The sequence below is a fragment of the Erithacus rubecula genome (genome assembly GCF_903797595.1).
Source record: "Erithacus rubecula genome assembly, chromosome: 6".
In the NCBI taxonomy this organism is placed as follows: Eukaryota; Metazoa; Chordata; class Aves; order Passeriformes; family Muscicapidae; genus Erithacus; species Erithacus rubecula.
In genome coordinates this window covers 58,663,828-58,689,810 of record NC_136688.1, presented here as the reverse complement: position 1 = coordinate 58,689,810, position 25,983 = coordinate 58,663,828, and the positions used below count along the sequence as shown (strand labels likewise).

General features: G+C 50.7%; 1 protein-coding gene across 11 annotated transcripts in view; it reads right to left on the bottom strand.

The window, feature by feature from the left end:
• Window positions 1-25,983, bottom strand: part of TRIM9 (tripartite motif containing 9) — a 58,734-nt gene that overhangs the window by 14,612 nt on the left and 18,139 nt on the right. For 7 of the 11 annotated variants that reach the window (XM_079307826.1, XM_079307830.1, XM_079307831.1 and 4 more), the window contains exons 2-7: window positions 18,018-18,113; window positions 16,813-16,935; window positions 8,875-8,985; window positions 6,549-6,702; window positions 3,928-4,085; window positions 2,728-2,866 (exon numbers count right to left, since the gene is read on the bottom strand). In XM_079307826.1, coding sequence (XP_079163952.1) covers window positions 2,728-2,866; window positions 3,928-4,085; window positions 6,549-6,702; window positions 8,875-8,985; window positions 16,813-16,935; window positions 18,018-18,113 — 781 coding nt within the window. Of the gene's footprint in view, window positions 1-1,283; window positions 1,882-2,727; window positions 2,867-3,927; window positions 4,086-6,548; window positions 6,703-8,874; window positions 8,986-16,812; window positions 16,936-18,017; window positions 18,114-25,983 lie in introns of those variants that run through there. The other 4 variants (XM_079307832.1, XM_079307829.1, XM_079307835.1 and 1 more) reach the window with 2 other exon arrangements.

Sequence of the window (25,983 nt, the reverse complement as noted above, 5' to 3'; positions counted from 1 at the left end):
GAGGTGGAAGCTCTGTGCCTGGAGAGAAGCCTGGGAGGCCCTGCTGAGCTCCACTGCTCCATCTCCAGCTGGAGGGAGTTGGTGCCTCATCCTGACATCCAGATTGATGGACAGAATGTAGAAAGAGACCTGCAGGAGATGGGCCAGAGGCTGGGAAATCTGCTGGAGGAGGGAAAAGCAGGAGAGCAGGGGCTGCCCAGCTCAGGGAGGAGAAGAAGGAGGAGGTGAGAGAGAGCCCAGGTGTCCCAGGGGTGAGGAGAGCCAAGCAGGGTTGCCACCAGCCAAACTTTGGGATGTGTCTGAGTCACCCTGGAAACTTCCAGACTCAGTTCCCAGCACATAGCCAAGCTTCAGATGAGCTGAGATGTGACAGAGCAAGAGAGACTCCCAGGGATTGTGTGGAAAAGCCCAAAATCAGCTCAGGAGGGGACACAGCTCAAGGGAAGAATGTCACCTTCAGCCCTTGCTGTGCTGGCCACAGGGATCCTCATCCCTGGGCAGCCCCAGCAGATGGGAAAGGCTCTGGAGCACAGCCAGGAACCAGCTTGTCCTGCTGGTGGCACCAGGAGCCAGCTCTGAAGAGTGCCCTGCAATAGTTTCCTCTGGCATGAGCAGAAGCTGCCTCTCACCACAGGAAGGTGTTCCTGCTGCAGACTCAGGTGTGACAATTCCCATGGGATTTCCCACCAGTGCTCCCTGGGGCAGTTCCCACAGACACAGCCCCACACACTCCCCTTCTTCTCACCCCTCTTCTCTTCAGGTGCTGCAGGACCTTTTGCTCCCCACTACCCCCAGCTCACAGAAAGCAGAAGAAAAGCTTCAGTTCCCTTCCACAGCCTGCAGATCTCATGGGCCAGGACCACAAACCAGCTCTGAAATAGCAGAATTTCTTCCAGCAGGACAGCCACATTCAGAGAGATGCTCTCCTCCCATCCAGCCTGTCCCTTCTTTTGTCCCCTCTCCCCACACAGCCACTTTGCAGGAAGCTGCAGAGCTCAGCTGAAGGGAGAAGCTAAACCTACTTCAGACAAAACAGCTCTGCAAAAGGCTTGATGGTGCAGTGAAAGGCAGGAATAAAAGCCTGACCAAGGGCTGGGAGGCAGCTCTATTCAACAAGTCACTCGGATATCCGGGAGCTGCACACACAGATGGGATTTATTTCTCTTGGAATCCAAAAGAGCTCAGGCAGCCTCTAAGAGCACAAAATGCTCCAGGCCCATTTGACTTTTTTTTTTTTTTCTTTTTTTTTTTTCCCTGTTTCTTTCGTGCTGGAATAACAAAAGCTCATTGGAGTGAAAAGGCTGAATGAATGCAAGGAGAGAGGAACTTCTCCTTGGTGGCACAGACCAAGCACCAGCCCCAAGCACAGCCCTGCTGGGACCACAGCAGCTGTTTTCTTCCAGATTCCTCTGTAATTTGGAGCTGGGCTTGAGCTTGGCTCAAGGTGAGAACACCTCTGAGAGGAAACCAAAGCTGGGAAGATCACAGTGAACTCCTGGCTGGGACAACTTAAAGCCCAGCTGGTTTTGATGAGGAGATTGTGTCTCAAATGTGTTGTGTGAGGCACAAATGAGATGAGAAGTCAAAGCTCTGCTGTCTCCTGCTAAAGCTGGAGTGAGAGTTGGTGACCTTGAGGCTTTGGGAGCAGTCCTGGCCAACCTGGATCCAGTTTGTCTCATATCTGGATCTCCAGAGGAACTTCTGCAGCTTCTTTGTTTGCAAACAGGCCCTGATGTGTTTGACAGATGTGCCAAGGTCTCTGTGTGTGATGTGACCTCCCTGCCTCCCCTGTGAGAAGCTTGTCAGAGTTTTGCTGTCTGCTCTTCCGAATGAATCTCACTCCTTGCTGACCTGCCCAGGCTTCCAAACTGGAATGGTGATCTGCAGGCAGCAAGAGAAACACTCTGCATAGCCTTGCTCTGCTTTTGCCTTCTATTTTTTCAGGAAAAATCCCATTTTCCTCCTTGCTCAAAGCCCCCAGAGCTGCTGTGTGGCAGGGAAGCTCTCACCCTTCTCCCACCCCCAGCAGCCCCAGGAGCTGTGTGTGCTCCCTTCTGATCCCAGCTGCCAGCCAGCTGGATGCTGCTGTGAAAAAACCCTCACAGGGCTTGGAAAAGAGAGATTTCCATCTGGGAGCAAGGCAAAGGGATTGCAGCAAGCGTGAAGAGCTCCCAGAGGAGGGTTTTGTGCCTGGCTGTGGGGCTGGTCCCTTCCTCCCACCTCACAGCCAGCCCTGCCACTCTCCACCTGCACGTCAGGATAAACCAATTTTCCACAATGGATTAAGTGCCTGGTGTGACAAATGTGCTTAAAGCCAGGCAGGAGATTCCCCTGCAGCCTGCAAGGGAGTGCTCAATGTTCTGAGTGCCTGTGGGGGATGCAGATGGTGCTGGGAGGCTCCTGTGCATCCCTGGCTCTGCAAGGACACCCACACTGCTCCATGGCCCCTCTGCTCCTGTGCTGCACTGCCAGCCCTGAATCCTGTGCTCATGGTACAACCAGGAGCAATGCTGGCAGTGCTCTGCTTTAAACAGGAACCAGTGAAAACATCTGTATCCCTTTTGTACCACCAAACCTACAAAAACCTTTTGTAACCCCAAAGAGCAACCCCTGCAAAGGAAAAGGGTGAGAGGGAAATCCTTGGAGCATCTTGGGGACTCCTGGCACAACTTTTCCCCTCTGGTCAGTGCAGGTTGCTGCAGGGCTGGAGCTGCTGCACTTCCTTACCCTCAGAGGTCTGCAGGACCAGGGTCTTGCTGTAGGGGCTGACTCCTGACTTGTTGAAAGCCTTGACCCGGGCGCTGTAGGTGCTGTTGAAGTGCAGCCCATCCACTGTGCACATGGTCTCCTTGCCCACATACACCTCCTGCAAGGCAACAGCTCCAGTCAGAGCCTCTCCCAGGAATGCCAGGGCTGGAAAACAGCCCCAGGGGCTCAGGGTGGATGGGATCACACCCTGCCTGCTCCCTGGAGTGGCTGAGCAAAATGGGGTTTGTTCCTTGGGCTGCTGCAGGAGGAGGTGAGGGGGGTTCTGCTCAGCTGAGATCCCACCTGGAGCTCTGCCCCAGCTCTGGGGCTCCAGCATCATGAGGAGCTGCTGGAGAGAGTCCAGAGGAGATCCTGGAGCCCCTCTGGGGAAGCTGGGAATGCTCACCTGGAGAGGGACAAGGGATGGAGGGACAGGACACAGGGAATGGCTTCATCTGGGTTAGATGGGATATTGGGAATATTATTTGACCTTGTTCTCTCTCCACACCCACCCCCCTCTCCAGGTCCCACCCACATCACCTCTCCTTTGCCTCAACTCTGCTGTTTCCTGCCTGCCTGAGCTGCTTGTGGATAAATTCAGAGTGCAATGGGCTGCTCCTGTGCCTGCTCTCAGTGGATGTGAGCATGCCAGGATAATTATTGCCGTGTCGGATCACAGAAAAATCATATTTTAATTGTGTAATTACAGCAATTTAAAAGCCCTCAGGCCTTAAAACACCTCTGCTTGCTGGCAGCTGGCAAACCATGAGGCTTTCATGGCAATTAGCATACCTTGCATGAAATATTCAGCAACCTAAAAATATGGACCTTCATGGAATGCTTTGGGTTGGAAGGGACTCTAAACATCATCTTACTCCAATCCCCTTCCACTATCCCAGGCTGCTCCAAGCTCCATCCAACCCAGCCTTGGAGACTTCCAGGGACCCAGGGGCAGCCTGGTGACAAAAGCTTCAAATTTCCTTTGACTTTTCAAGCCAACTTGGCCACTGGAAAGGCATTTTTCACCCCCTCAAACCACCCCAAAACCCCACAGCTTCTCTGCCCCATCTGCTTCCCTGGGCAGCAGGGAAGCAGGGATTTGCAAAAAAACAGGATGAGGGACAAATTGTCATTGTCAGGGAGAACATCCCTTCCCTTGGGCTGGCCCCAAGCACCTACCCTGAACTGGCCCCCGTTGCCATCATCCAGCTCCAGGATGTATCCCTCCACCTGCACCGTGGACAGAGGGGGCTGCTTCCAGGACAGGGTGGCACTGTTGTTGTGGGTGCAGCACTCCTCCAGCTGCAGGATGGGTGGGGCTGGCACTGGGGAGGAGACTGATCACCAATTAGTGCAATTACTGCAGCCCTGGGGGTGCAGGCTGCATGCCCTGCCTGCTGGGAGGGCAGCTCAGGGTGCAGGGGAGGAAGCAGAAAGGATTGTTCTCCCACCAAATCCTTCCCCCCCACCAGCCTGCTGAAGCTTTTCTGCTTTATTCTCATTTTCTAATTAATTTTGGAGAGTTTGCACCTGTTTTGAGCTGCCTGGATTTTTCATGCAGCCAGTCCCAAACCTGGGATGTTCTCCAGAATCCTGGGTCTGGATTTATCTGCTTTTCCATTCAATAAATTCACTGCAACAAAACTGGGGGGGGCTGAATACCCCTTTTGGCTCCCACCAGCTGCACAGGAGACAGAAAGGACTGCCAGGGTTTATTTCTGCTGTGTTTGGGCATTTCCACATGTGTCCCACAGCTCAGCCCTGCTCTGAACAGCACAGGAGGAGTGACAGCCTGACAGGGAGATGTCCCCTCAACAGAGCTGCTCGTCCACCAGCCTCATCCTCACTGCCCAAAGTGACAAGAACAAGTAGAAACAGACATGGAGAACCCAGAGGATGCCTGGGAGAAAGCTGGGCAGAGGCTCAGCATCCACCCTCTGTGACTCCTCCAGCCCCTGGAGGCTCCTCCAGGCTGGCACTGGGTGTGGATGCCTGGTACCTGCTGCTCACTGCTCTTTATTGAGGTCCCAAGTGTTGCCCTCTCTGCCCTGGTGCTGTGACACAGATTTGGGATGCAAACCCAACCTTCTGCAAGTCTCTAAAACCAAGAACTGCTTCCCACAGTGAGGGTGAGCTGGGGGAGGAGGAGGGATTTGATAAGAGCAGGGTGGGTGGCTAAACCAGCAGCAGATTTGCTCTTATTAATTAAAAATAACCCTCTGGGCTGAATTACAGAAGGGAGGGCAGGAACACAGGAATGTGGAACAGCAATGCAGCCCTCCCTGGGTTTGCTACCCAAAAATATTCCTGACATTTCCAATTAACAGCCTGGCTAATGAAGAGCAAGCATGGGCAGCTCCTCACTGCTGCCAGCACCAGCAGGGGATCAGCTGAGAATGATCCTTGTGGGGACACAGGAACAGTGTGGCCAGCATCCTTCCTGTCCCTGGCCACTGAGACACCCTGGTGAGTGCAGACAGCCCCTGGGCCAGCAATTCCAGCTGGGATGGCAATGAGGGCAGTGCCAGACCTGCAGCTGGTGGCTCTTCCTGCAGGCAGCTGAAGGTGCAGCCCATGGTCTGTGTCCTCCTGAGCCCCCCTGCATCTCTGTCAGCTTCCCTGGGCTTGCAAATCCCAAATTTCCCATGGGCTGCATATGTTGGGTTGCTGTGCCCAGCAATGTGAATTCTGTCCCATCTGCTGACCCGGCTGGGGCAGTGCCCCTGATCTCCTGGCACACATTCTCTGCTCATGGGCCATCTTTAAACCAGCTGGGCAATCATCTTTATCTTCCCACAGCCCATCCTCCCTCCAGGAGATATCTCCTGTTCATGGCCACTGAGTCCCAGGGCATGGCTGATAAAATTCCATCATCCCACTGGGAGATGCTCCAGCCAGGGCAGGAGCCAAGCCTTTCCTACCCAGAGAAAAACTGAGATTTGGGACACCAAGGCACCTTCTTTCCACTGGATCCCAGAGGAAAACCAGAGCCTTGCACATCATCCCTGGAGCTTCAGAGGAAACTGCCCCTTCTCCAGGAGCACTGCTCCAGCTGAGCCACATCTGCCCCTGCAGGAGGATGCAGCACCATGGAATGGGACTGTGCCACCACCCTGACTGACTGACTGTGCCAGCTTGGATTCTGACTCTGGCAGGGCTGGGATTGTTCTGTGCAATGCTGCATTGCTATTTTAATTGTCCTAGGAAAGAACTGTTATTCCTAATTCCCCTTAATTTCAAAACTATAATAATTTGTAGGGAGTGGGTTTACATTCTCCATTTCAAGAGAAGCTCCTGCCTTTATTGGCAGACACCTGTCCTTCAAACCAGGACACTGCAGCAGCCCTTGGTGGGAAGGAGAAGGAGCACAGAGAGAAGGGGGAACAGTGAGGAAATTAAAGCCAAAATGATGATCTAACACTGAGGTGAGGAGAGGGAGGGCAGAACCCAAGCTAAGTGACCTGGCTCTGTTTGGAGGGACATCTGGCCTGTGACAGATGCTGCTCAGCACTGAGTGAGCACAGGATGTGAGCAGAGGTTTGGGAAAACCCTTGTGCTGCTCTCAGAAGACCTGCAGAGCTCTTTCCAATGCATTACAACTTTATCAGAGCACTTTTTAATGCCCTAATAACTTCTTAATGCAGTAGGAGTGCTTTTCCTGGCTCAAAGGTGCAAACCACACATAACTCTGGGTCTGGGCTGCTCAGATTTGCTGGGAGATGAGAAACTCTCCTTCCCTGTGTGGAAACTCCCAGCAGGAGCAGAGCAGAGCTCAGGGAAGGCACTGGAAGGATGCTTACCTTTCATCTGCACAAAGTCCAGCTGGTGGATGGACTGCAGCAGGGGGGCATTGTCCAGGTTCAGGTCAAAGTCCGTGGTCATTCTGGGGGTCAGGGTCCCCTTGCCCCACTGATCCTCAGTCAGGTGCACCCTCCTGATGAGAGCATCTGAGATCTGGGGGGCAGAAATTTTTCCTAATATCCATTCTAAACCTTCCCATACAGCAATTTATTTAGTATTGAAAATGCAGACATTTCCATGCAGAATTTCTTCCCTAATATCCAGTCTAAACCTTCCATACTACAATTTATTTAGTATTTAAAATGCAGAATTTTTTTCTAATATCCAGTCTAAACCTTCCATACTGCAATTTATTTAGTATTTAAAATGCAGAATTTTTTTTCTAATATCCAGTCTAAACCTTCCATACAGCAATTTATTTAGTATTGAAAATGCAGACATTTCCATGCAGAATTTCTTCCCTAATATCCAGTCTAAACCTCCCATACTACAATTTATTTAGTATTTAAAATGCAGAATTTTTTTTCCTAATATCCAGTCTAAACCTCCCATACAGCAATTTATTTAGTATTTTAAATGCTGTTTATTCTATCCAGCTGATACAGCAATTTATTAAGTATTGAAAATAAAGAAATTTCCATGCAGAATTTTTTTCTAATATCCAGTCTAAACCTTCCATTCAGCAATTTATTTAGTACTGGAAATGCAGAAATTTTTCCTAATATCCATTCTAAACCTTCCATACTACAATTTATTTAGTATTTAAAATGCAGAATTTTTTTTTCCTAATATCCAGTCTAAAACTCCCATACAGCAATTTATTTAGTATTGAAAATGCAGAAATTTTTCCTAATATCCATTCTAAACCTTCCATTCAGCAATTTATTTAGTATTTAAAATGCAGAATTTTTTTCTAATATCCAGTCTAAACCTCCCATACTGCAATTTATTTAGTATTTAAAATGCAGAATTTTTTTCTAATATCCAGTCTAAACCTCCCATACTGCAATTTATTTAGTATTTAAAATGCAGAATTTTTTTTCCTAATATCCAGTCTAAACCTTCCATACAGCAATTTATTTAGTATTGAAAATGCAGAAATTTTCATGCAGAATTTTTTTCCCTAATATCCAGTCTAAACCTCCCATACTGCAATTTATTTAGTATTTAAAATGCAGAATTTTTTTTTCCTAATATCCAGTCTAAACCTTCCATACAGCAATTTTTTAGATATTTTATGAGATTATTATTTATTATATTATTTTAGATATTATTTTCAGATATTTTTTTTTAATACATAACAATCAACACCTTTCCTTTATTATTACCTTTATTTTATCATAACTACTAAAATTACCATATTCATGTTACAATTTTCCAACCACAAAAGGTTAGTGTGTTACACTTGAAGCTACAAGTTGTTTTTCAGTTTTCTTCCAGTGGAAAATGTTGACATCTTTCTTTCTACTTGCAACACGGCATTTTTGTTTGCCTGTGAAAACCTTTCTGCTTGGTAAAAACATTTTTTCCTTGAGCTGGATTTATCTTTTGCTCTGAGTTATAAAAACCCAACTCATTTTACCTTTTGGCTTCTTAGTTATCTAGCTTAGCAATTTTTTCTTCTGTATCAAAACTTGCTATTGTTTTTATTTTATTTTATTTTATTTTATTTTATTTTATTTTATTTTATTTTATTTTTTTTCAGATTTTGCATTCAAAGACTGCTCCTGAATGTCCCTGCCTGCCCCTGCTCCTCCCTGCTGTGACCATGGGGGTGATGAGAACAGACAGATCCCTATTTTTGGGGTCCCAGCCCTGCTGTGACCATGGGGTGATCAGGGCAGGCAGATCCCTGGTTTTGGGGTCCCCCAGCCCTGCTGTGACCATGATCAGAGCAGGCAGATCCCTATTTTTGGGGTCCCCCAGCCCTGCTGTGACCATGATCAGAGCAGGCAGATCCCTATTTTTGGGGATCTCCAGCCCTGCTGTGACCATGATCAGAGCAGGCAGATCCTGGTTTTGGGGTTCCAGCCCTGCTGTGACCATGGGGTGATCAGAGCAGGCAAATCCCTATTTTTGGGGTCCCCCAGCCCTGCTGTGACCATGGGGTGATCAGAGCAGGCAGATCCTGGTTTTGGGGATCCCCAGCCCTGCTGTGACCATGATCAGAAGAGGCAGATCCTGGTTTTGGGGATCCCCAGCCCTGCTGTGACCATGATCAGAGCAGGCAGATCCCTATTTTTGGGGATCTCCAGCCCTGCTGTGACCATGGGGTGATCAGGGCAGGCAGATCCTGGTTTTGGGGTCCCCAGGCTCAGCACTGACCTGCAGGAAGCCACTGGGGTCGTTCTCCTTGATGACCTCCAGGCAATATTCCATCAGCCCCGTGGTCTGGCGCAGCTTCACCGTGCAGTGAGAGATCTGGTCCCTCACCACCTGCAGGGACAAGGACAGCAGGGTCACAGCACCCCAAAAAACAGCCCAAACTGCCCAGGATACACACACTGAACTCCTGATCTTTCAAAACCTGGTGAACAACAACACAGAATCCCAACGAGTTGTTAAGGTCCCTTCCAACCCAAACAAATCTTGTTCCACACTTTTCACTATCTCAAGTTGCTCCAAGCCCTATCCAACCTGTCCTTGGACACTTCTAGGGAGGGATGAGGAGTCCACAATCTCTCTGAGCAACCTTTGTTCAGCATCATTAACACACATAATTATCCAGAGCAGGAGGGCAGCTCTGTGCCCTGCCTTTAATTAAGCTTCCACATGGCACTTGTGAGCTCCATGCAAAGCAAGTGCCAACTTCCCCAGAGCCACAGCTGCCCTGCCAACCCCAGCTGTGGCTCTGGGGCAGCCTGGATGAGGAGTGACCCTGGCAGCTGCTCTTCCCAGGAGGAATGAGCACACCCAGCCTCATCCTGAGCATCTCTCAACCAGCTCTGAGGGAGGGAAATCCAGGGAGAGGAGAGAAAGAAATCAATCCAAGCTCTGCCTGGGGCACCTCTTGCACTCCCAGCTCATTCCCCAAGGGATCACATCCCAGCAGAGGAGCACAGTGTGTGCTTTAGTGCTGCCTGAGGGCTCTGCTGACCTTCCCTGAAGCACAGCAAGGAGGAGAGGGATTTATTTGAAAGCTGGCTGCTCCTTCACACTGAATCCTGCAGGTTTTCTGCTGCAGGAAAGCAGCAATGGCAGAGCAGCTCAGGATGAGAGATTTTCCTCTTGTGCTCAAACACCCATGGAAGATTTTTTATTTTCTACTCCTGGCAGAGCTGTGAAGAGCTGTGTAAAGCTCTCCACTAGCACTGAACAAAGCAGTGCAGCTCTGTGGAGTGTCACAGGAGGATGAGCTGTGCAGCTGCAGGGAGGTGGGAGAAGCTGCAATAAATGGGAATGAACATTGCTGGGAGCTCAGTGCCTGCTGCTCCTCGGGCTCAGCAGGGCTGGGATCCCTCAGAGCTGGAGAGCATCTCCTGCTGCTGCCAGCATCCCTCCAGCATCCCTGTCTGGGATGGCCAGGGCACACAGCACTCAGGCTGCCATGGTCAAGGAACCTGGGTGTCTCCTGCAGGGCAATCAGTGCCATCACGTGCTGCTTAATTAAAATTTAATCACCTCTGCTTAATCACCTAGCAGGAAGAAAAGAATTACCAGCCTTGCAGCTTAGCAGCACAGATTCATTCAGGTTGGAAAAGCTCTCTGAGACCACCCAGGCCAAATGTTCCCCCAGCACTGCCAAAGCCACCCCTGCCCCATGTCCCCAGGTGCCACATCCACATGGATTTTAAATCTCTCCAGGCATGGAGACTCCTGAGCAGCCTGTGCCAGGGCTGGACACCCCCTTCCATGCAGAAATTTTCCCTGATATCCATTCTAAACCTTCCCTGAGGCTGTTTCCTTTCATCCCATCCCTTATTCCCTGAGAAACTTGGGACAACATCCCTGCTTGTGTGAAATGGCATTAAACACTCTCCAGGTTTTTAGGGAGCAGCCATTCCTTTTTAGCAATCCCAGCCTGCTGTTTCCAGGCTGGAGCAAGCCCAGGAGCTGGGGAGGGGCTGCAGGGTGGACAAGGCAGCAGAGGGAGCTCCCATATTGCTCCTCTGGACCAGGACCTTGTCCAGAGGTTTGGGGAGATGCTGGGTGGCTCAGGGTTGGAGCTTTTTGTGCAGCAGGAGCTGCACAGGCTGGTACTGGCCTCAAACACTGATGTTTTTAGAGTGGAGAGTTCACTGAATGTCACTTCCTAACACCTGAGTGCACTGGAATAGCTTTGCTGGGGTGGATCACAGAATTCCAGGATGGTTTGGGTTGGAAGGGATCTTTAAAAGCCATCCAGACCTAGGGCAGGGACACCTTCCACTACCCCAGGGTGCTCCAAACCCAATGTCCAGCCTGGCCTTGGACACTGCCAGGGATTTGGGGGAGCCACAGCTGCTCTGGGCACTCTATGCCAGGGCATCACCATCCTCACACCCAGGAATTCCCAATTCCCACTATCCCACCCATCCCTGCCCTCTGGCAATGTCCCATTCCCTGTGTCCTGTCCCTCCATCCCTTGTCCCATTCCCCTCCAGCTCTGCTGGAGCCCCTTCAGGTCCTGGAAGGATAAAGCAGAGCCAACAGCTGCTCCTGGAGATCCCACTCCCACACTGACCTTCCTGCAAGAGGGCAAGCCCTGCATTCCCCTGCTCAGCAGGGATGCTCAGCCTTGAGGGCAGCACCCAGAAGGTGCAGGGGGGGTGCAGAGCAGCCCCTTGGCTTGGTGTGACCCCTCCTGCCCAGAGACAGGGCTCAGGAGCTGGCTGCTCCTGGAAAGGATCTTACCTGTGTCAGATAAAACCAATCTGTGGGGCAGAACCCTGCTGGGAGAACATCCTGACTGTGCCACCCAACCCAAGCAGCTTCTGCATTCCCTGCTGAGCTGCAGATTGGTGAGTGGGGATCCCTGGAATGCTGGAAAAGCCACATCCCTTTGCTGATGTGAGACCCCCCCTGTGAGGAAATGCACGTGCCACAGGAAGGCAGCAAGGATGGGATTGCTGAAACAATCTTCTTATCTTCTTTGCAGCTTAAATCTCTGTCTGGTTTGCCCAGGATAATGGATTTGTGAACCTCTCCCTGCTGGAGATGATGCTCTCCCAGTATTTCCAGCAGAATTGCCCATCTGCTCCCTCCAGCCCAGGGAACAGCATTTGCTGGGTGAAGACATAATAAAAGCTTTTTTTTTTCTTTTTCTATAAATGTGGTCAAAGACCAGAAATAAGAGGCTGTGGAGTCTCTAGAATTAGAGACACTCTGAACTCACGGGGGGCAGCCCAGGGCAGCCTGTTCCAGGTGAATCCAGAGCTGCAGCTCTGTCCCAGCCCCTCTCCAACTCTGATCCTCTCAAGGATCCAGCATCATCCATCTGGAGAGCCAGGGCATAAAACTGTAATTTAACTGCACAAAAACCCCCACTAGAAATGCACACTGCCTTCACCAGCACCAAACTGCTTTTAAGGCAAAAAGAGGCATTTTTGGTTGGGATCTGGTGGGGCTTTGTGGTTTTAAAGGAGAAATGGGATGAACAGGACAGAAATATTCCATCAACCACTTTGATTAGCAGAATTAAAGCCTTTAGAAATATGACATAAATATCTCACCAATTTAAAGGTCGGGTCTAAACCCAGTGGGGTCAGTAAAGCCAAATTATTTTCCATCTGGCCTTAATCCACTTGAATCCTATGATTCCTAAGCCACAGAATTCTGGGATTCTCCTCATGCACGAGGGATTTCTACTCCCTGTTACCCCAGTAATGCAGAGATTGTTGATGGAGAGAGCTGGAAGGGAAATCTGGGACCTCCTCAAGCCTTGGACTCATGCAAGAGCCTGTGCTGGGCTCAGGGATGAAGATTCCCAGGAAAAACTGGCACATCCACATGGGGTTTCATCACATCCAGGGATGATCCCACTGCTGGCCTGGACAACCCTTTCTATGATGAAATCTCCCCTCATATCCAATCTAAATCTCCCCTGAAGTGATTTGAGGTTGTTTCCCTTTTTCACCTCAGAGATGAGACAGAGCCCAGCCTGGCTCTGAGCTTTGGGATGATGTGAAATGTGAATTCTGTCCCATCTGCTGAACTGGGTGGGGCAGTGCCCCTGATCTCCTGGCACACATTCTCTGCTCATGGGCCATCTTTAAACCAGCTGGGCAATCATCTTTATCTTCCCACAGCCCATCCTCCCTCCAGGAGATATCTCCTGTTCATGGCCACTGAGTCCCAGGGCATGACTGATAAAATTCCATCATCCCATGGGAGATGCTCCAGCCAGGGCAGGAGCCAAGCCTTTCCTACCCAGAGAAAAACTGACATTTGGGACACCAAGGCACCTTCTTTCCACTGGATTCCAGAGGAAAACCAGACCCTTCCACATCATCCCTGGAGCTTCAGAGGAAACTGCCCCTTCTCCAGGAGCACTGCTCCAGCTGAGCCACATCTGCCCCTGCAGGAGGATGCAGCACCATGGAATGGGACTGTGCCACCACCCTGACTGACTGACTGTGCCAGCTTGGATTCTGACTCTGGCAGGGCTGGGATTGTTCTGTGTAATACTGCATTGCTAGTTTAATTGTCCCAGGAAAGAACTGTTATTCCTAATTTCCCATCTTTGCCTGAGAGCCCCTTAATTTCAAAACTATAATAATTTGGAGGGAGGGGGTTTACATTCTCCATTTCAAGAGAAGCTCCTGCCTTTATTGGCTAATACCTGTCCTTCACACCAGGACACTCTGCAATGGCTCAGATTTTGAGGGGATTTGGGAAGCTCCATACATTTTTGTGATCATTTTTGCCAAATACCAATTCCCCCTCCCTGAAGTGCTAAATAAGGCATCAGCCAGAACCTGGTTGCTAATTCCAGCCTATAAAAATGGTGTTTTGTGCACTCACCACAACCTTAAAATAGGACAGCTCTTTCAAGAGCTTTTCTTCCCTGATATGACATTAACTATAATTTACATTTTAATTTTTATACAGCTCCTGGAAAGCAATAACATCTCCACTCAGCTCTACTTAACTGTCTTCCTCTTTTTTTTAGTGCTTGGGTAGAAACACATTTCAAGGCACTCAACCTCCCCAGAGCCTGGGGTGAGTCCTGCTGGGAATGTCAAATGGATCCTCCTCATCCTGGGTCACCTGCAGGGATGGAAATGATGCCCTGTGCTTCCCCATGGAGCTGGTAGAGAAATCCCAGATGGAAAAATGGCCAGGACAGACCCTGGCAAGGTTTGGGTGTGCTGGACCCCATAACCACAGCTCTTTTTTTGGGAGAGGAGGCTCAGGCTGGAGCCAGGAAAAGCAGAGTTTTGTGTCAGCACCACCAGGATCCAACAGGGAACACTGAATTCCACTGGAAAATCCTGACTGCAGCCTGGAAGAAGGAGCAGAATTTCACCTCTGGAGATGCAGTGCCATGGATAGAAACCCTTGGTGAGTGTTTTCTATGTAATCTGCTCTCCTGGGGAAATGCCTGAACAGCCTGGAGGAATCATGAAGCAAAGGCATCCATGGCCTGAAGGCTGGAAAAAACTGGAATGACACTGCTGAGAGCTTCAGGAGGTGCACCCAGAGCTCAGAATGTGCCTGTGGTGGGCTAGGGAGAGATTTCCTCCTGGGACAACACTCCTCTGTGTCCCCTGATGTGCTGGAGGACAGAACCCCTCAGGAAAGACACCAGTGCTCCAGTGAAAACCAGGAGCAGGATGCAGAAGGACACACAGGGAGGTCTGTCCTGCAGGTGCAGCAGGCAGCTGCCCCAGTGCTCCTCCAGATGTTGTTTTTTCAAAGCCCAGGTTGTCAGTCTTTAATCCAGCCACAGTGGGAGGCTGGAGAAAGGCAGGGATGTCCCCTGGTGCCCTCAGAAGCCTCTCCCTGCTCTGCAGTCATTAGTGCTGGCCCAGAGTCAGACCTGGATTCGTGCCTGCCTCCATGGAATGTGTGTCAGGACAAAGCAGGGCAGCCCCAAAGCCAAGCTGACCCCAGATCCAGGGCACAGCCACAGAGATGGGAACTTGGGCTGTGTCCTGAGAGGTGCCTGTGCCCTGTGCCAGGGCTTGGCTCTGTCCCCTGAGCCTCTCCTGCTCCCTCCACGGTGCCAGGGTGGCCAGAATCCCACTGGGCAAGAGCCAGGAGCTGCTGGAGCCACCAGCTGGGACCTGAAAGGGCTCCCTGGCACTGTGACCACTCCTGTCCTAGGCTGAGGTGCTCCAGGACAGGGCAGTGACAGTGGCCACACAGGACAGGCTGGCTGTGGGTGAAGTTCCAGCACAAGTCCCACAGCCAGAAGTGTCCTGTGCTGATGGGAACATCACCCAGGACAAGCCCCAGCCCTGCAGGACTCACCCTGGCCACAACTGCACACAAAGCACAGGCCAGAGGTGACCTCAGGCTCATCTGCACATGGAAATGGGCCCAGGGTCACTCAGAGTGAGTGCAAGTCACTGCAGCTTCACCCACTCCAGTGGGAAGTGCAGATGGGATATTGGGAAGGAATTCTGTCTATGAGGGTGAGGATGCCCTGGAAAAGAATTCCCAGAGCTGTGGCTGCCCCTGGATTCCTGGCAGTGCCCAAGGCCAGGCTGGAAGGGTTTGGAGCAGCCTGGGACAGGGGGAGGTGTCCCTGCCATGGCAGGGATGGAATGAGACTTTAAGGTCCCTCTCAACTCAAACCACTCTGGATGGGATGGAGATCCATGGACAGGAACAAGCAGAGGGATGCAGATCCATGGACTCCATGGACAGGAACAAGCAGAGGGATGCAGATCCATGGATGGTACAGGAACAAGCAGAGGAATGCAGATCCATGGATTCCATGGACTGGAACAAGCAGAGGGATGCAGATCCATGGATTCCATGGACAGGAACAAGCAGAGGAATGCAGATCCATGGATTCCATGGACAGGAACAAGCAGAAGGATGCAGATCCATGGATTCCATGGACAGGAACAAACAGAGGGATGCAGATCCATGGATGGGACAGGAACAAGCAGAAGGATGCAGATCCATGGATTCCATGGACAGGAACAAGCAGAAGGATGCAGATCCATGGATTCCATGGACTGGAACAAGCAGAGGAATGCAGATCCATGGATTCCATGGACAGGAACAAGCAGAAGGATGCAGATCCATGGATTCCATGGACAGGAACAAACAGAGGGATGCAGATCCATGGATTCCATGGACAGGAACAAACAGAGGGATGCAGATCCATGGATTCCATGGACTGGAACAAGCAGAGGGATGCAGATCCACTCCTCCAGCCACAGGCCTCTGTGGGTTGTGCTGAGCAGGGAAATTGCTTTGTGCTGCCTGGCTTTGTGAGAGTTTAATTAACCATGCCCTGAAGGGGCTGAGGGAGAGGGAGCCCCCCAGGCCTGGGGGTCCCCTCTGTGCTGCTGGCACTGAGGACTGATGGTGGCTCAGCCCCACAAAGCTGCCATTGTCCCTGTCCCTGTGGAAATGCCCATGGTCTGCGTGCAGAGAGGGCTGCTGGCTTTCTCCCTCCTTTTAGGAATCCCTCTGGCAGCCTCCTGGGTGGCCCAAAGCAGGGCCAAGAGTTAAGTTTCCAGGCAGAACACTGAAATGACCTGGGCAGAGGGACCCTGGAATGCCAAATGTGGGTGTGACATCCCTCAGCTGGACTCCATCCCTGATGGAAAAGGTGCAACCCCCTTGCCCAACAATTCTGGGCATGGCTGCTCCTGCTGCACTGATCCCAGATGAGATCTGCTCCTTTGCTTCCCTTCTCAGCCCCATGCCAGCTGGAAAGATGTGGGAATGGCACAAACCCACACCTCCCACTGAGCTGCACCTCTGCTCCCCAGCACCAAGAATCTCAGTGCCACCCCCATCCTGAGGCCACAAAAGCAGAGCAACAGGGTCAACCCTGCTCTTGGTGACAACTCATGGTACCAAGTGGCTCAGAACTTCAGCAGAAGCACTCAGCACCCTGCAGGATCACTCCAGAATTGTGGGAGCAACATTAGACATGAACAAAGTCATTTTTTCATGGTTCTGCTGACCCAGGGACTAGAAATGACCCCAATAATTCAGTGGGAACCACCTGGAGTAAGCAGCACTTTATCAGGGACATGCTGTGAGTGGGTTGGACATCTGCAGCAAGATGGGATTCACCAAAAAACAGCAGCCCAGCCCTCCTTCCCACCCAGTGCCAACCTGCAGGGAGCTCTGTGCCCACCCAGGCTCACTCACCTTCAGCTTGTGCTCGTGCTCCTTGTTGACCCGGGACAGCAGCTGGGCTTTCCTCCTGTTGAGGGCATCGATGAGGGCATCACACTGGGCCACCAGGCAGGCTTCAAACTCCACACTGTTCTCCTGTGGGGCACACAGGGGGTCATAGCCCAGGAAAAACTGCATTTTCCTTTTTATTGGTGCCACACAAGGTATTTTTTGCATGTGCAGCTGCATCATGAATCCACAGAGCTGGATGTGGGATCTTTATGGGCTTGGATGGTGGAAAATGTGGTGGTGGCAGGTGAGGAACAGGTTTGGATGCACCCATGGCAGAGAAGGGAAGGGCTCAGGACTCTGCTGTTCCCCCCAGGATGCTGGGAGCAGCAGTTTTGGGGAGGGTTCAGGGGGGTGACAGGGAAATTGAGGTGTTGTGTGGGGTTGGTGTGCCCAGCAATGTGAATTCTGTCCCATCTGCTGACCTGGCTGGGGCAGTGCCCCTGATCTCCTGGCACACATTCTCTGCTCATGGGCCATCTTTAAACCAGCTGGGCAATCATCTTTATCTTCCCACAGCCCATCCTCCCTCCAGCAGATATCTCCTGTTCATGGCCACTGAGTCCCAGGGCATGGCTGATAAAATTCCATCATCCCACTGGGAGATGCTCCAGCCAGGGCAGGAGCCAAGCCTTTCCTACCCAGAGAAAAACTGACATTTGGGACACCAAGGCACCTTCTTTCCACTGGATTCCAGAGGAAAACCAGAGCCTTGCACATCATCCCTGGAGCTTCAGAGGAAACTGCCCCTTCTCCAGGAGCACTGCTCCAGCTGAGCCACATCTGCCCCTGCAGGAGGATGCAGCACCATGGAATGGGACTGTGCCACCACCCTGACTGACTGACTGTGCCAGCTTGGATTCTGACTCTGGCAGGGCTGGGATTGTTCTGTGTAATACTGCATTGCTATTTTAATTGTCCTAGGAAAGAACTGTTATTCCTAATTCCCCTATCTCTGCCTGAGAGCCCCTTAATTTCAAAATTATAATAATTTTTTGGGAGGGGGTTTACATTCTCCATTTCAAGAGAAGTTCCTGCCTTTATTGCCAGACACCTGTCCTTCAAAACAGGACAGGGTGGTTCCTTTGGGAGAGCACCCACCCACCCAAGCTGGGAGGAGGGGCAGGGGATGGCTCCTCCTGCAGTTTCTCAGCCTGGACACTCCTTACCTGGATTTGCTGCACCATGTTGCGGAGCTGCACCAGGAATTCCTTTGCCTCCTTGGCTCTGTCTGACAAACCATTCAGGGCCTGGGACAGCTGGCTCTGCAGGGGAAGCAAAGAGCAAGGTCATTTCCATGCCCAGGACTCATCCATCCCTCTGGACTGTGTGGGATTTGGGGCTGGGGATGGGCTGCAGCTCCAGCATCCCACCAAGCTGTGCCTGAGTGCAAGCAGAGGAAAAGCAGATTTAACCATCAGCTTGGATATCCTGGCTTTGGGAAGCAGATTTTCAGTGCCCACCTCCTCCATGGGCTTCCCTGGTGACCAGGGACAAGCCACATCCACCCTGCCTCTCACAGTGCATCTGTGTCCTCCAGCAAATCACCACAATTTCTGCAGGACCTGACCCATGTCTGCTGGGAACACAGGTCAGGCTGCCCTGAAAAATCACCCAAACCCTCCTGAAAGTGAAGGTTTAAAGCAAAATCCTGACTGCTCCTCCTCCCTCTGCAGTGGGAACACTCCCACAGCCTGGCCCTGCTGGGCTGAGCAGCAGAACAGCAATAACAATGGAAGTAACAATCATTGTGTTCATCAAAAGCTTTTTCATTTCCATGGCACTTTCACTCAGGGATCTTCCCAATCTCCCCCTCCTGCCCTGATTCCAGCAGTGTGTGGATTATTTCAAGAGCCAAATCATCCTCAGCAATTTCCCTCTGGAGAGATTTTGCCTCTTTTGTGGGCTGCAGATTGGCTGCAAACACCCCCTGGGTTTGGAGAGTTTTTGGGGGTGATCTTCCTTTGAGGCAGACACAGAAGGGAGATGGGAAGGGGGCTGATGTCCCTAAATCTCCAAAAATCGACTGTGCCCATCCTTCCAGCCCTTCCCAGGGGTGCTGAGCCCCCCTGGATTCCATGTGGGAGATGAGAAGGGAGCAGGGCTCTGCTGCTGAGCACAAATCAACCCCAAACCCAGCAGAGAGCCTTTAATGGCCCAGAAAACAATGGCCCAGAAAATGACCTGGCTGCTGCTTCCAGGGAAAACCTTCATCTCCCCCCAAGTGCTTCCTGCATTTCCCTCGTGATTTATTGGGATGTGGAGCTAATCAGGGGATGCATCTCTAACAGAAATGGAATTGTTACATAGCTCAGCAGGTCCCCCCATCCCTCCTCCCTCCCCAGCCAAGGTCAGAGCCCTGCCCTGCCTCTCCCAGAGCCTCCACCACCCTCCCCAGCCCTCCTGGACTGGGGAAGATGCTCCAAGCCCAGCAAGGTGTTTTGCTGAGAGCTGTGATGCTGCAGGGCTCTGGTCCCTGATAACACAGGCAATTAATGGAAAAAATCAGCAGGGGTTGGTTGTGTTTACAAGCTCCTCATTAAAATTGCAGCATGTTGGCTTGGTTGGATTTTTTTTTTTTTTCCTTTAAATTCTTTAGAAGGCTTTTTTTTTTTTTTTTTTTTTTTTTTTTTTTTAACATGCATTTCATAAAGGGCATCTTTTAGATCAACATAATTCTTTGAGGCTTTCCTGATGGGAAAGCTTTTTAAAAGTGGGTTTAAAATTTCCTAAGAGCTCTGTGGTGCCTGTGTGTGAAGCTGCTTCACCCCAGGCACCTCCAGACTCACAGCACAAAGGTTCCCATGGTGCAGCAAGCTTGGAGCCTCCATAAAAAGATGGTCCATGAGCTCAGAGCATCCCTGCATCCCTCTCTCAGCTCAGACATTCCCTCTGCTCCAGCTATTCCAGTGCAAAAGAGTGAGGGGCATTATCTAGTCTGGAAAGTGTCTATTTAAATTATATTAGTGTCTATTTAAATTATATAAGTGCATATTTTAATTATATAAATGTATATTTTAATTATATAAATTTATATTTTAATTATATACATGTATATTTTAACTATCTAAGTGCATATTTTAATTATGTAAGTGTAAAATTGAATTATATAAGTGCGCATTTTATTTTATAATTATATTTTTCATGTATAATAAGGTCAGTTCCTGCCTATGGGTGGGCACAGGTTGTTCATGGACACAGGAGCTTCAAGGTTTAATTTTTCACCAGGAGTTTTGTTCCCATTTCCAGGATGGGTTCCCCCTCATGCTGTCACTCCATCCTTTGCTTTTTTAACAGCTTTAGGAGCTGTTAAAAAAAAAAAAATCCTTCTGAAGGAAGGATTTTTCCTCTCTGCAACAACCTGGGATGCTGCACTTTGCATCCCTGTGTGACACCAACATCCTGTGGCTTTTTAGGGTTGGCAGCTCCCATGTGCTGGAGTGGAGCTGAGCCCTCAACCAGCACAGGCAGGGAAATTAATGAGTGTGAAAAGAAGAAAAACCCCATTTACTGGAGCTTTAAAATCTGTTCTTTGCAGAAAGCTGCTCTCTTTTTTCAGCACTCTTGCTCCAAGGCAGTGAGAAGAGACCTCTGTGGTTCACATCAGCATTAATGGGAGCCAAGCATTTCAATCTCTCTGTCCCCAGAGCACTTAGGAGAGAATCTGTCCTCTCTTTGTGCTCACTAATAGCTCCAGAACCCTCCTCCTTCCCAGGCAGGGCTGACAAAGGGATTTCTGTCACACTCTCATCCTCCCTTGTCCCAGCACAGGGATGAAAGCAGAAGGCTGAGGGCTCAGGAGAGCTGAGCAGGCTCCAAAAAAACAGAGAAAAGCATCATTTTAACTCAGCATCATCAGAACTGCTCTGCTTTTCCTGCTGTGCACCCAGGGATGGAGCCCAGCCATGACCTGCAGGTGAGGAGGGAGCTGGTTTGTCATTTTTGGGGGCACTGGGTGGGGATGGGTGTGAGGAATCTCAGCAGCAGGGGTGAGGGAACTGCTCCCATTTCAAACCCAGCTTGTCTGCAGGCTCTGGCACTGAGCAGGATCATAAAATCACAGAATTCCAGCTGGAAAAAACACCCTGAGATCATGGAGCCCAAATATTCCCCAGCACTGCCCTGTGTCCCCAAGTGCCACATGCACAGGGATTTTAAATCCCTCCAGGGATGGGGACTCCAGCACTGCCCTGGGCTGGACAACCCTTTCCAGGAAGGAATTTACCCCAATATCCATCTAAACCTCCCTGGGCACAATTTGAGGTTGTTCCTTCTCCTTTATTGTTGTTCCTTGGCTGTCCCCTCCTGTCAGGGAGTTGTACAGAGCCAGAAATTCCCCCTGAGCCTCCTTCTCTCCAGGCTGAGCACCTTCCCAGCTCCCTGAGGAATTCTCCTGGTGCTCCATTCCCCTCCCAGCCCCTCAATATCTTGTTCCAAGGCACCCAGAGCTGTCCCCAGGGCTGGAGCTCCCTGCTCCTGTGGCCACTCTGCACAAACCAGGTGCATTTGTCCTTCTTGCCCACCTGGCCACACATTCAGCTAATGTCAACCAACACCAAACTCACCAAAACTCACCCCAAAAGAGCTCCTGGCACCACAGCAGTACCTGTCTGACCCCCCAGGCATTGCCACCAGCCCCTGCCTCTTCTCTCCTTCCAAAAAGTCACCTCCCAGCCACTGCTTCCACCAGAGCATCCACATGGAACAGAAGAGGAATAAATGGCAGGGAAAGGAGCTGCTGCCAGCTGCTCTGCTCCTCCAAAGCATGAGGAGCTGCCACAGATGCTGGAGCTGAACTCATGCAAGTCTCTCTTTTAATTAAAGCACAGGACCTGCAGCCTCTGAATCCTGAGGCCTGCCCTGTGTATGTGATGCCTGACTGATTAAAATGGGATGTTTAATTAAAATTTGCATTCAGTCAGGAAGCTGATGAAGTTAAACTGCTGCTAATTGGCTTTTGGCTCCAGTCAGGAGTGCCTGACTTCTGGATTCAAGGCTGCCTCTGGAAAGAAACCTGGAGTTGCAGCCTGGGCTGCACCTGCCCCTTGAGACTTGAGGGGTCAGACATGTCCTGGGATCCTTCAGGGACCTGTCCTGGTGTCCTGGGATCCTGTGGGACCTGTCCTGGTGTCCTGGAATCCTGTGGGACCTGTCCTTGTGTCCTGGGATCCTGCAGGGACCTGTCCTTGTGTCCTGGGATCCTGTGGGACCTGTCCTGGTGTCCTGGGATCCTGCTGGGACCTGTCCTTGTGTCCTGGGATCCTGCTGGGACCTGTCCTTGTGTCCTGGAATCCTTCAGGGACCTGTCTTGGTGTCCTGGGACCCTGTGGGACCTGTCCTGGAGTCCTGGGACCCTTCAGGGACCTGTCCTGGTGTCCTGGGATCTTTCAAGGTCCTGTCCTGGTGTCCTGGGATCCTGTGGGACCTGTCCTGAGACCCTGCAGGGACCTGTCCTGGTGTCCTGGGATCCTGTGGGACCTGTCCTGGGACCCTGCAGGGACCTGTCTTGGTGTCCTGGGACCCTGCAGGGACCTGTCCTGGTGTCCTGGGATCCTTCAGGGACCTGTCCTGGTGTCCTGGTCCTGTCCCACAGGATCCTGGGTGGCACTGAGATGCCCAGCCAACCCCTTCCACATCTGGCTAAACTATTCCTGGGCTCCACCCCGTACCTGTAGGATGTTTTTCTTCTTTAGGGTGCCCCGTGGAGGCAGAGCTGCAGCCCCCAGCCCCCAAGTGCTGTCCCTGGGTGCACAGATGGCCCCAGCCTGGCTTTGTTCAGCCACACACAAGGGCTCTGTATTCTCTCAGCAGCACAACTGATTCAAAAGCTCCAGCCTGGAAATAAAACAAGGATAGATTCTTTTCAAGCATGACTTTACTAAAAGCCTTTCAGTGGCTCCCATGTGGGATCCCCTGGCCCTGGGCAGAGCATTGCTCCCAGCCTTGCTGGATTCCTGCTGGATTTAGGGTTTTGTTCAGCCTGCTCATGGTGACAGTCCTGCACAGTGCAGTGTCTGTCATCCATCTGCACAGAACCCCTCACCCTACACCCTGACCAGCCCCCAGGTTTGGGGGGGGTCTTCCCTGAAAAGAGATTTATAATGTTTTAAAAATTATGTGGGGATGCTGCTGGAAGCAGGAGATTTAGGGTAAAACCAACAATTCTTCTCTTGGCATGGACTCTAAGGCACATAATAGTTCTGTCAGAGCTGTGAAAGATCAAGGCTGGTCTCCAGAGCTCCTGATGGGAGCCCTGTGGAGCAGGGCCTGGCTGGAATGCCTGGGATGCTGCAGGGACAGGTCACACACTGAAATGAACAGAAAAGCATTTTATTCCTGCTGGGAATCCTTGTGCTCACTTGAACCTGCCATTCCCTGGCTCCCAGGCCAGAGCTGGTGCTCTGCAGCCTGCAGGGATTCCTCAGCAGGATTTGGGAGGAACCTGGGTGAGCAGAACCCCCAAATTCCAGCATCCCTGCTCTTTTATCCCATTTCTCCCAGGGGCAAATGCAGAACTTCCCCAGCAGACACAAGCCCAAGTGGGTTGAGAGGTAAGAGCCTCCCAAAATCATGGAGACACCAGATGGAGCCACCAGATTCCATCAGAGCTGCAGAGACCTTGCACACCCCAGTGGGATCTGCCTTGGTTTAGCTCATCCCCCTGGAAAAAAGCAGCTCCAGGATGATTTCTGGCAGCCTGGTGAATCCTCAAATCAACACAGAGACCTCCAAGATCAGCAAGTCCAGGCTGGCTGAAGCCTGGTTTTACCCTCAGGGACACTCATGTGGATCACTCTTGTGATTTTCTTGGACTGAACAAATCCCAGAGTTATGGGATGTCCTGGGCTGCTCCTGACTGTGAGGATGCATTAAAGATTCTCTGTCCTTGCTTTGATATGGGATCCAGCCTTTACTTTGATTTTTAGGGAGAAGAAATTTAAGCACCTCACCACAACCCTTTGATTTTGTCCAATTAACTCCTGGTTTGCTTCATTAATGATGAACAGAAAATGATCTTAGCTTTTCCCTGCCAACACCTGACATGGGTCCCTTTGACAGCACAGAAAGAGCTGCAGGATTTATTACAGGGATGTGAGAAAAACTCAGCCAGGAGCTGCTGCTCTCCCACAGCTACAGAGAGGGGCAAACAAGGTGAGGACAGAAACTAAAAACTCCAAATATCTGTTGAGTGAGTTGGTGGTGAGGTTCACTCTCTGTGTTTTAGGAGTTTGTTTGTGTGACAAATGTTGTGACACATCTGGTTGTGTCCCTTGAGAGGAAGAGCTGCAGCCCTGCACACAGCAGGGTGGAAAATCAGGACAGGAGAATTCCAAATCCTTGCTGAGTCTGTTTTTTTTTTTGGGGGGATCTGAGCTCTGGCAGGAAGAACCCAAATTTAGCTAAGGGCTGGTGTTTGTGTCCTGGGATCCTGCAGGGATGAGTTAAATGAGAGTCATGGAATGCTTGGGATTGGAAGGGACCTTAAAATCCATCTTGTTCCACACCCTTCCATGGCAGGGACACCTTCCACTGTCCCAGGAGGCTCCAAGCCCTGTCCAGCCTGGCCTGGGACACTGCCAGGGATCCAGGGGCAGCCACAGCTAATCTGGGAATTCCATCTCAGCCAAGAATTCCCAATTCCCACTATCCCAGCCATCCCTGCCCTCTGGCAGTGTCCCATTCCCTGTGTCCTGTCCCTCCATCCCTTGTCCCCAGTCCCTCTCCAGCTCTCCTGGATCCTTCTCCTCTCCAGGGAACATTCCCAGCCTGGCTCCAGCCCTGGAGCAGCTCCATGGCCTCTGGAATCCCTCCAGCACCTCCACACCCTCCTGATCCAATTTTCTTGTTCAGCCTCCTGCACTGCCCCTTATTTAATTCCAAATCTCCTGCAGAGGCAGCTCCTTCTCTGCTGTGCCCTGGCAATGACAGACTGGGATTTTCTGTGTCAGCCACTCCAGGGGCCACCTGAGCCAGAGGTGACCACAGGACCCTGGAAGGTGACCCAGAGGGAGATGTGAGCTCTGCACCTCAAACAAAGGGAAGGCTTGGAGCTGACCCTGGAGCTCAGGACAGCAGCTGAGGCTTTAATACCTATTAAATACCATTTAATTCCTATTCCCTTATGTCTGCTGCACTGTGGTGAGGGGAATCCAGGGCTCTGAGGCTCAGCAGAGAAGGGAAAATGCCCCAAGGAGCAGGGATCAGCTGGGGAGGGGGATTAGCTGCTAAGCAGCCTGCTCAGGAAATGCAGCTCTGGCTCCATTAATGGCCTTTCTCCCTAATTAAAGCCCTGCAATGAATTTGTTGCTTCTTAAGAACAACAGGAATGTTCTTTATGGCTGCCTGAGATAGGGGAGATCTTCTTCCATGAGCCAATTCCTTCTGAGCTGCTCCAGGAGCTGAACTCTGCTTCCTGAGGCTGCATCCATTGCCTTGGTGACCTGGCACTAATGAGCAATATTATTCTTGATGTTTGCTGTGCACTGAGTTCCCTGCAGCAGCCCAGTGGGGAGGGAGCTCCATGTCAATATTCCACCTCCAGGATCTCTCCTGGATGCTTCTTCTGGGATTCCAACACTGGATGTGGCCAGAAATGTGCATTATATCTTTTTCACCTTCTTCTTGGGTTTAGGTATTAATTAGATAGAAAGTGCTGCACTGCAGGTCACAGGTGTTTGGTCATTGGGTCAAAAGTAAAAATAATTTAAGTGTCAGTTCTTAATTGGACAATTAAGCCTTAAAAAAACCTCATAATGAGACAAATTAATCACCATTTTGCAATTTTTAGCTCAAAGTGCTGTAACACTCACTGTAACACAGATAAGAATTAATAAACATCTGAGCCCACCCATGAAATTCTGCCTTGTTTTCAATTCTGACTCTGGCAGAAGAGAAAAAGAAGATTAAAAGTGATACAGAATAAAGGTGCTGTGGACAAAACAAGGCCATGAAGCTGTCAGGGGATGGCACACACAGTTTTTGGGGTAGAATTAGCACAGGAATGTTGTTGGAGGACAAGAATTCTAACAATGATTAAACACCTGCAGGGTGTGGGAGAGATGATGTTCTGTAAAAGTGTGTTTTGAGAGAGGTGTTGCCTTCTTTGACCAATGAGCCTTTTCTGTTTTGTTTTGC